General features: G+C 29.3%; 1 protein-coding gene across 1 annotated transcript in view; it reads left to right on the top strand.

Moving 5' to 3' along the window:
* The first annotated feature begins 1,005 nt into the window (after positions 1-1,005).
* LOC113387681 (CD9 antigen-like) overlaps positions 1,006-12,010 on the top strand; it is a 43,739-nt gene continuing 32,734 nt past the window's right edge. The window contains exon 1 of the mRNA XM_026625041.1: positions 1,006-1,503. Within this exon, the coding sequence (XP_026480826.1) occupies positions 1,438-1,503 (66 nt within the window). The 5' untranslated portion in view covers positions 1,006-1,437. The remainder of the gene's footprint in view (positions 1,504-12,010) is intronic.

Raw genomic sequence — 12,010 nt, 5'->3', positions numbered from 1 at the left:
AGTGAAACGTTGTTTGAATTATTACAATCGGACGCTCCGTTCTTTTAAAAACTGAGTTACCATTTTTGGCACTTTTTGCCCCGTATTTTCGGAACGGCTAGACCTGCCTTCGCCAAAAATTAATCAGCACGTCTCCTTATCAATACGAATTGAATGTTTTTTGAATTATTCAAATCGGTTGATTCGTGTTCCCGAAATCATCGACGAAAATTTGTATCCGCACATACATACACACACGCACATACATACACACACACACACATACACATACATCCATTTTTTCTAAGGTATGCCAAAATGTTCAGAAGGTTTTGAAACGTAAAGATATATAAAAATTTTCATTTTCGATTTTTTTGCGATTACTATAACTTACCCTCCGGGAAGTTAAAAAGTAAATTTTTGTCAAAAATTTTTAGTTTCTCAAAAATTTAATTTTTTCAGAGTAATTTTTTTACAAAAATGTTAATCTTTTTTAAAAAAAATAATTTTTAGTACGGGAAGTTCCAGCAATTTGCCTTAAGGCACGATGCCATGCGCCCCACTAGTTTTACACTCTTCTGCTAATTATAAAGAAACGGCTTAGCCGATCGTCACACAAAACTGACAAACACTAGTCGGTATAGAATTATATCGGTATGTCGGTATAGCCGTTTTTAAGAAAATGTCGACGAAAGGTCAAAATTCAGCTCAAATACTTGCACATATGTTTTCCAAATTCGGTCTCATTCGATTCAGAACGACTTAAAACGTCGAGAAAAAATAAAATAAGCAAATCATATTTTTTTGTGAAAATATAAACTTCTCCTTCAGAATGTTAAAAAGATATGAATTTTAAATTTTGTTTATAAAATTTGTAATTTTTGTTCGATAAGATAAGGTCCGAGTAAATCCAAGAGCCATCTCTTGGCGGTTAGTGCAATGCTCTCCATACTATTTTAGAACCGAACATCATGCTTCTCTTTCCCACAGTCGGCAAAACGTGTTTAATGTTGTGCGTCTATTTTGTTCTCGTCTCCCTGCCGTTGAAGCTTCATATATACATCTGCTCTTCGAGGTAGTTGTTATCGGCGCGTCTTACGCTTTTAGAGCCAAAACATTTTCTAGATCATTAAAATAGTATTTGAAAATTAAAACAGTTGATTCAAGAGATGTGATTGTTCTTTAATTATAACTGTCATTAAAATATTCATTGACAACATTTTTCCCGCGACTCCACCCACTCGACGCTACCTTTAATGGTATTCGTTCATGGATTCTATCATCATGATTCTTGGTTATTATTCGTAATATACAAGACAGCGTTGGCGTTAAACGTTTACCATACTGCATCGAGTGTATAACTTAGTTATTTTGGGTTTGTGACAGTCGTTCTCAGTGAAGTGATTACGAATTTGTTGATAAATTCATCCGAACGTGTTAAAGTCCTAGATCAGCAACATGGGGTTGTCCGGTTGCTATGGGGTGATCAAGTATCTTGTCGTTTTGGTGAATCTTATTTTTTGGGTAAGTGTGTAATATAAATATTATAATGTTTATTTGCAGCCGAATAATCGAACTAAAAACAATAAATGATTAGATGTTTATTATGTACGTTTCTGCACTTTATGTATGCCGTCATTCAACATGTTTAATAAATTTAAATCAGGAGAAAAATACAACACTCAATTTTTGAAGACGTTGTTTCATGAAAAAACAATAAAATAAAAGTGAAACTAGTTGTGTATGGCATCGTGCCTTGAGGCAAATTGCTAGAACTTTCCGTACCGTAACGTAATGTTCGAGGAATATTAAATGTTTTCAAATAAATTTTTATAAATACTGTAACATTGTCCAATATTTATAAGAATTACATATATAAACTGAATTACAAAGTTAAAATTATTTATTTAAAGTATATAAGTGAGCTTTAGAACTTTAGCCAGAATTAAAATTAAAATCTGAACTAAAAATGAAAAAAATGTTTAAAAAAATTTTTTGATATAATTTTTTCCCCAAAAGCAATGATTTTATCAAAACAAGCAGAAAGTTTTTTAATCCATTCAATTCGGATGCTTATTTCCTTCAAAAACTGCCATATTTTGCACAATTAGCTCGGTATCTCCAAAACGGCTGGGCCTGCCTTTGCCAAAAACTAAACACCACTTCTCCCAAATATTACAAATTGAATGTTTTTTGGATCATTCAAATCGGATACTCCGTTCTCTTAAAACCTCGATTTCTATTTTCTGCATTCGTTGTTCCGTATCTCCGCAACGGCTGGACCTGCCTTTGCCAAAAACTAATTAGCACTTCTCACTAGCAATAGGAATCGAATGTTTTTTGAACTATTCAAATCGGTTGATCCGTGCGCCCAAAAAACGTAAACAAATGCGGACACACAAAACACACACACACATCCATTTTTTTTGATAATGAGGTATGCCAAAATGTTCAGAAACTTTTAAAACGTGAAGATATGCAAAAAAATTCATTTTCGATTTGCTACCCTATGGTAAGTTAACTAGTGATGCACAGCCACAAAGCAAATTAATTGCTGGAACTCCCGTACCATAATTTGAAATTTTTAAATGCTTCAAATTTATTTTAAAAATTATGTTTTTCTTTTATTTCACAGCAATCGCGTTACGTAGCTGTTTTAGAGACGTAATATCAAAGAGCGTAACATAACCAAAATTTTTGGTACGGAACAAAATCTGTACTTATTATTCAAATGTCTATGATACCTGATAATTTTATGTACACAAAGTCTAATAATCATTTTTGACCTTCATATTGCATTTTTTTAAAACTTTTTTATTGGATCTCCAAAACCGCTGGACCTGTCTTTCCAAATAATTAACGAATTCTTCATTATATAAATACAAGTGATACGTTTTGAATCATTCAAATCCAGTCCAGTCCAATTGCCATTCGAAAAACATTCGATTCCTACTAATGCGGAGACGTGCTGATTAGTTTTTGGTAAAGGCAGGTCCAGCCATTTTGGAGATACGGAGCGAAGAGTGCAGAAAATAAAAATCGAGTTGTTGAGAATACGGGAGTATCCGATTAGAATTATTCAAAAAACATTCAATTCGTAATGATGGGTGGAAGTCGTGATTAGTCATTGGCAAAGTCAGGTCCATCCGTTTTGAAGATACGGAACTAAATGAGCAAAAAATGGCAATTTTTGAGCGCATCCGATTTGAATGATTCAAATATCTTATGCTTGTAATGGCGAAAAGATTGTTTTTTAAATGCCATAAAAAGTTTGTTTCAATTTTTTTAATTTCCAAAAAAAAATTTATTGAATATTGAAAGTAATTCGAATTTTAATTTTAATTCTAGCTAAAGCTTTACAGTTCACTTATATACATCCGATTTGAATGATTCAAAAATCTTTTGCTTGTAATGGCGGAAAGATCGTTTTCCAAATGACATGAAAAGTTTATTTCACTTTTTTTAATTTTCAATTTTTTTTTTTTGGATATTCAAAATTATTTGGATTTTAATTTTAATTCTATCTAAAGCTTTAAAGCTCACTTATATACTTAAAATAAATAATTTTAAGCTAGATATTTCTAGTTTAGTTTATATTTCTTAAAAATATGAAATAAGATTATTATTCTAAGGCCGCTTCATTTTATTTAAGCATAGATCAACGTCGTAGGCCAATTTATAAGCTCTCATCTTTTGTCTATAAAATATGAATAAGGAAAATTACAGTATTTATTTGAAAAATAAATAAATATTTAATATTTTTCAAATATTTTATTACGGTATGGAAAGTTCCAGCAAATTGCCTCAATGCACGATGCCATGCATCACTGTTTCTATTTCATTACGATAAAAAAAATTATTTCTTCACCTTAATTTAAAAACTATAATTTAGCAATTCAACATAGTTTTAAAACTCTGGATTCTAAATTAAAACTTCAGATGTTTTTGCTTATTTTTGGGAATCTGGAATGAATGCGTGCCTGTTGAAGTTATTAGCCTTTTACTTCCGATATATTTATAAATCGGTTACTCACTTTCTTTGCTGCTTCAAAATAAAGTTAAATTTTTGTTATATAATGGAGTTTGTTTAATGACTATTTATTTTAGCGACAATATTATGACTTTCAGAAATGTTGGCGCCAATATTTCTGTACAACAAATTTTTATTATACTTATGTGTTAAAATTATATATTCAATCATGCAACCATGCCAAGTATGAATCTGATGTATCTACATATAAGTTTTGTTGAATTAGTTTTCACAAATCAACGTTGTGTTCTTCGTTAATCGAAACTGTGCGTTTTGAATAAATATTGACCTGCCCTACTAACAAATTGAGCAGTTAGAGCATTTTCATTCGTGTTAGTTCTAATTTTTGCTCATGAAATTTATTATAATTTAAATATTAACCCAAATAAAAATGAGTATAGGTTTGTTGAACTGACTTTCAAATATATTTGCTACTCATATTTATAAACAAAAAGACCAAATCAAAATTAAACTAAAACTTATTCCTCTTCTGGTTTTTTATGTTAATGAGTTCTATAAAATTTAATATTCATATGTTATTTCTGTGTCAATTGAATTACGATGAAGTTTTCATCAGAAATATGAGCTTAACATGATAATTGATGAATAACGTCAAAAATATTCATAGTCAATTTGTAATTTGATTCATAATATCGTGAGCAATTTGTTACTCGAATCATTGCTATTTTAAACGTTTTTCAAAATAATAATTCGGCTAATATGATAATTTATTATTATAATTTAAATTATTTGATTACAAAATGTTATGCAAATGCCCTGAATAAATTGTGTACTATGGATTCGTTTCTAAAAAATTAACTTGGGTTAATTTCATGCCATTGGTCGAATTGACCAATTTCCATTCTTCATTCAAATCGCTTGACTTGCTTCCGTTAAGTTTGTGTAATGTCCGGTTAAAAGTATCTAGACATTAACTTAATAGTGAAAGTAGTTGCTTTTGAAAATTGAATAGATTAAATCATTTTCTTGAAATTGTTTAATAGTGTATTATTAACAATTTGGCAATCTATCGAGTTACGATAGCCGCAAACATGCATGAGCGGCATATGACATCGACCATCATTTGTCGAAGCACTCAGCCAAGAAAAATTTCTCTTTAAAGACACATATAAATGTTGGTAATGACAGAATTTTTCAACGTTTTGTAGGCCATGCATTGCTTTAACATTTCTGCCCTATACGGAAATTTAAAATATAGGGTCCGTCATCTAACTTTTTTTTTGCGGTTGACTAACATGTTTGCGACTACTTCATGACCAGTGGAGAGCGACGATTTGAATGAAATTTTCCATTATTAACAGAAGAATTGTACTTTCAAATAAAAAAATGAGAAAATACTTGGTAGTTCTTTTAATAGCACTTTCAAAAAAAAAGTTATTTGGCGCACCACAGTTGTAATATAGGCAAGTTGCATGAATTTCGCGAAATGTAATAATTGACTTAATCAACCAAAATTGAGATTTAGAAATTTAGATAAAATTTTCAACTATTTATTTTAAAAATAAAGTTATTGCTATCAATTAAATCCAAACATTGCAATTTCCAATAGAATTTTCTCAAGCATATTTAAATTAACTATGAATATATTAATTATAGTGCATATACACGTACTAGTATGTCCTAAAATTGTAGAATATTATTCCAAGTTTTAATAAACCGATAATGATCGACTCTCACATCATTGATGATTTTTTAAAATTAAACTACTTGTCGTAGCGCCGTAATATTTCAGTATGTTTTATAAGACCGTGATATGAAATTGCCAACAAAAGTTTCATGAAAGTCAGCAAAAAAAAATTTTCAACAGTTAATTACAAGAAAATGGTTCGGTGGATTATTACCTAAAATTAATCAGTATCATTTCAAACAAATATTTTTCAAACAGTTTTTGATTTTTTAAAATCGAATCATGATTGCAAGCTAAAACGTGGACGAAAAGTTATACACTTTTTCGCTATTAAAAATAATACGATAAGACTGAGAAACGATTGTCCTCTACATCTATCCTATACATCGAATGGCTTTTAAATTATTTAAATCGGTTCAGGCGTTTTTGAGCAAACGTCGATTAAAGGCCTAATTTTGACAAACGCCAAAAAAGGCGACTAATTTTTTCAAACTTTGACAAATTTTTAAAATTAAACGACTTGTCGTAGGGCCTTAATATTTTAACATGATCTAGAAGACCATGATATCTATCGCAAAAAAATCATGAAAATCGTCGAAAAAAAAAATCGTTAACTACATCCTTCCGCTATCAAATTATTAAATGCTAAGAAATACTGGGTTTAGAGCAGTTGATAAAAAAGCCATTGTTTTATATTATATTTATTTAGTAATTTTGAACTAGAACCTGCAGTTTGATTTTCATATTTATCTCTGATAACACATATTTGTTTGATGGCCTATAATTTGATAATAAACCAACCATGAATATAAAGATCAATTACTATTATATTATGTAATTTATCATTCAATTTTTTGCTATTTTGACATTTTGATTATGCAACAGTCTATACATTCACAGGTGAAAAGCATCTGTAAAGGATATATAAAAATAAATATGTTATTTGTTTGATCAGTTATTTACATAAGACGTTACATTCATAAAGTAAAAAAATAAAACCACATCCATTAATGCAATTCTGTACAACGTGAAAGCACAAAAAAGGAAACCAGAAAAAGAAAAAACGCTGTTTTAACTTAATTATTTTTTTATAAATTTAATCTAACAACTTTCTTGCTAGGCAATTAGAATGTTCAGCCTATTTTCATACCTCTGATTATGTCTGAGCAACTCATCTTTGATAAAATAAGAATTAAGTATTGAAATATATTTTAAAGTTTTATTTGAAATAGTTAATAATTTTCGGAATCTTCTATTCTAAAAATTGTGAAGCAGTTAAAAATGGAATAAAATTGCTTAGTTATTATTTTCATCAATTTTATCTTATATAACTATTAATTTGTCAGAAAACTTGAAAATAATTAAAAATTTGTGGATTTACCGTGGCTCTGTAGTAAAAGCTTTGGTCTTGCAATCACAAGATTTTAAGTTCTATTCCTGTTTCGGACAATCTGTTAGGGGGCATCTGACAATTTGTGGTGATATTTAAAATTACCCTCCTCCCCCACCTAACATCACGTGTATTTTTAATCTGTACCTAGAAAAAACATATTTTTTTTTTATTTTTTTGAAAACATGTTATATCCTACTAGCGTGATATTTCGTGGTCTTTGACAAACCTCTCCTCCCTACTGATCCTTATGTGATTAATGGACGCACTCCCCCCCCCCCCATCAAGCAATAGTGATAACAGTTTTCACTTGAAAGTTTAGATCTAGACAATGATTCCAAATGAAAGTAGCCTTACAAGGTATTGCAATCTCATCACAAGGAGAATGTTTAACCCTAATAGCACTAGATTAAAGAATAAGACGAAGGAATAAACAAAATTGTGAACAAGATGTTAATCTATATATTTGTGCATAACTAGCTTTTTCTTAATCCAGAGAACGTAAATTTTACAAGATTTAATGCATCATGAAATGGTGACCTGATTCGTGACTGCATCCCTGTTGTTCCCGCGGGAATATGCTTGAACCAGGTCATATACATCCAGGGTACAAAACTCCAGGGAGAGTGCATGGGTGACCCAGAATCATTTTGTAGTGCTCCTCAAAATACGAATGGATATTTGAAATATGGACTTTATTAGGAGTAAAATTTTGTGATAATAAATTATCACTAGGAACGAATATATGCAACATATCGATTGTGGAAAATTTGAAAATGATACTCAAAATATGTTTAGTGGGGTGTATGGCATCGTGCCTTAAGGCAAATTGCTGGAACTTCTCGTACCGTTACGAAACGTTCGGGGAATTTTGAATGTTTTCAAATAGATTATTATTAATATTGTAACATTGTCTAATATCTATAGGAATTATATAAACTGAATTGCAAAGTTGAAATTATTTGTTTAAGGTATATTAGAACTATAATCAGAATTAAAAATAAAATCTGAATTATTTTCGACACAAAAAAAGTTGAAACAATTTTTTTTTTCCAAAATCAATTATTTTGTTAAGACAAGCAGGAAGTTCTTTGAATCATTTAAATCGGACGCTTAGTTCTCTCAAAAACTGCCATTTTTTACACATTTAACACCGTATCTTCGAAATCGCTGAGCCTACCTTTGCCAAAAACTAATAAACACTTCTCCCAATCATTACTAATGGAATGTTTTTTTAGATCATTCAAATCGGATGCTCCGTTCTCTCAAAAACTCGATTTCTATTTTCTGCACTCTTTGCTCTTTATCTCCGTAACTACTGGACCTGCCTTTGCCAAAAACTAATCAGCTCATCTCCATATCAATAGAAATCGAATGTTTTTTGAACCATTCAAATCGGCTGATCCCTGCGCCCGAAAACGTGACTAAAAATTTGTATCCATACATACATACACACACACACACACACACATACACACACATACACACACATACACATCCGTTTTTTCTGAGGTATGCCAAAATGTTCAGAAACCTTCAAAACGTCGAGAAATGTAAAAATTTCCAATTTCGATTTTCGGCCCATCACAATAACTTACCCTACGGAAGTTAATAAGCAATTTAACATCATATTTAATTTTTAAAAGATATTGAAAACCACTAAAAAAATTGATTTTGGAATGTTGCAGTTTTCTCATTTAGAAGCTATTGGAAGTATTGCAATATTTTTTAACCGAATTAATTTATTACTAGGAAGAAAATAATTGATAAACCGTATATATTATGTTAACACTAAATTCATTATATTGTATAATAACATGAGTTATTATTTTATATTATTAACGACAATCAAAACCTATAAGCTTGTTATAAGATCTATAAGTCTGGTATTATCACTTTTTCATGACGTGGCTTTGTTGATGGCAACCCAATAGTTGGCTCCTTTTGGTGAATTTATTATTTGAATAATTGTAATACTGATGACTTTCTATTGGATGCAGCAATGTCGGGTAGGAGCTATTTTCACTTGGAACATAACTATCTAAATTTTCAAGTAAAAACCGATGTCAATACTGTTTGATATAAGGCTGTCTAAGGCCGGTTTCGAATCTGGATTTTCTGGTTGATAGCCCACAACCACTGATTCACGGAGGAGTCCTAAATAATAGAAAATTTAATATTGCGAATATTATATTATTCATGAATATTATTATTGTTATCAATTATAATAATACAGAAGTACAGTTTTCTAGACGATTTATGCAAATATTGCTGCAAATATATGTTTATATTTGTGTAACATTTTGCATAATTTGTTATTCATCGTATAATAATATAATTTTTATTATATTTATATAATTATTGGTGCTGATATCAGATTTCCACATAAAATACTAGATTCAAAATGAAGTAACACGTGAAGTAGCATTTCGGGGGCATTTCTGCAATAAATATATCAGTATTAAAACGAAAATTTCATAAAAATACTATTAGAAAGAAAAGGATCAACTACTTGGTGGTTGCTTTTTAATGACATTATGTTTAATAATTAAATAACAGATCTTCATAGAAAATATATTGTAGTTGCTGTGAAAAAAATTATATGAATAGTTACTATGAAGGCTACAGGAACTATATCCGCACAATAACTTTCTAAATGATACTCGACTTTAATTTTATTTAATAGGCCTCTAAGAAAATTAATTTTGAAAATATTAGATCTGTATAAGTTGACCACATAATTTTATTATATATTCAAAATAGGTATATTGGCACCAGTATTATTTTAGAAACGAAGACAAAGCTTGATTTCATTCTATTAAGACGGTGCCAAGATCTTGGATGATTACTATATGCATTATAACATCGACTATCATAAATCAATTAAAATAAATTACACGTCAATGACTGATGATAATCATATAACAATGCTATTTAACCAATCAAATTATATTTAGAAAATTAATCGAATTTGGTATATCATGTCAACGCATAATTGATGAAATTTATATTTTATTTTTAGTGATGAATATTAAGTTGAATTCCGTACGAAAATAAGTCAATGACTAAGATGATATATTGTTAGTTTCGTTTTGTGAGCTCTAATTCTAATAGACAATCGTGCTCGTGGAAGTTTGTACGCTTAATTGATGTTATAAGCTAGATTACATTAAGCACTTGAATATTAATATCATTTAATATAATAAAAAGTTCTAAGATCTTTCTTTTTCGCTTTGAGGATGAAGTTGCTGTTAATTTGCTAAGGTCTAAATGTATTATTTTTATATTTTTATGGTTATTTTATAGTTTTATATTTTTTTTACTGAATAAATAGTTTGAGTAATAAATACTTTAGTTGAATTGTGTAATTTAACTCTATGGTCAGCGATATAGACCTAAGTGTTGATTTGTATTTTTTATACGAATTCCAATTAAGAAAGTACCTAATAATCAAAAACCATAATAAACGATGTTTTAAAAATTATTTATGAAGGATTGTGCGATAATTTATAAATAATACATTTCAAGTGGAAGTTGAAGTCCCTGTTCTTCAATATATTTCCTTAATATAAAATATCGATTGGTATTTTGTTCCTGAGAATATGTGCAGCATTCTTTTACAATAAAGTTTCGCAAATTTTTGTGGTTATGTATTTCATAATATTAAATATTATCTGTCTTAATTTTTGATCAAATTATATCAAATCGTATCTAGCGTTATAAGGTCGCATTTGATATAATCAATTGTATCAAAATCATTAATTTTATGACTTTTTTTTTATAATAGTTATGCAGTGCTAAAAGAATGAAATTGGTATATGTATTCTCCAGGTTTTGAAGAGCTTTACTAATGTTTTTTCATAATTCAGAGCATTTTTTCTTTGTATCTTCGCAGCCTATTAGATCTGAGAGAGGTTATAAAATCTAAATTTTATTCTGTCGAAATTATTTTTCAAAACTAACTATATTTACTAATAATATATAGTAATAATATATAGTATTTGAATATAAATTTGTTGCAACGAAGTTTTGATAAACTTGTGCAACTTTGCATCTTGCATCTCTCGGTTATAAAATGTATTTATCTGAAATTATTTTTCAAAACTGAATATATTTAATAATAATAATACGCTGTAGTTTTAGTTCAGAATTATTTTTTCAAATATTTTTCAAGTATAAATTTGTAGGACGAGTTATAAAGTCTATATTTTATCTTGTCGGAAATATTTTGCAAAACTAAATATATTTACTAATAATACTTTATATTATTGTCACAGAACAATTTTTTCAAGTATATGAATACAAATTTGTTGTAACGAAAATTTTCAGAAACTGTGTAACCTGCATCTTTTGGTTAAAAAATTTAATATTTATTATGTCGTAATTATTAACTTCCCGTAGGGCAAGTTATAGTAATCGCAAAAAAATGGAAAATGAAAATTTTATCTTTACGTTTCAAAACTATCTGAACATTTTGGCATACCTCAGAAAAAATGAATGTATGTGTGTGTGTGTATGTGGGTGTATGTATGTGTGTGTGGATACAAATTTTCGTCGACGATTTCGGGAACACGGATGAAGCGATTTTAATAAGCCAAAAAAACATTTTGCTTGTATTAACAAGATGAAGAGCTGATCAAATTTTCATGAAGGCAGGTCTAGCGGTTTCGGAGATCTAGAAAAAAAAATAAAAAAAAGCCATTTGGCGATCAAAAATGATCATTAGACATATGCACATCAAATTATCGGATATTTTATAGAGATTTTAACAATAAGTATATATTTTGTTGACATTCCTATGTGTTCCGTACCAATGTTTATGCATTAGACGGCGACGCGGCGCTTACGTGCTTCAATATTTCCTCTTTATGCAGTTAAAGCAGTACGATTGCTTTGAAAAAAAGTTCAGAATTTCCAAAATATTTCCAAATAAATTTGCTTCAAAAAAAAATTTTTTTTTTTT

The sequence above is a fragment of the Ctenocephalides felis genome, unplaced genomic scaffold (genome assembly GCF_003426905.1).
Source record: "Ctenocephalides felis isolate EL2017-DRISC unplaced genomic scaffold, ASM342690v1 CF-g0.4_SCAFFOLD_03572, whole genome shotgun sequence".
NCBI lineage: Eukaryota > Metazoa > Arthropoda > Insecta > Siphonaptera > Pulicidae > Ctenocephalides > Ctenocephalides felis.
Note: the sequence above shows the minus strand (reverse complement) of the source record. Positions and strands in the feature narration are given on the sequence as shown.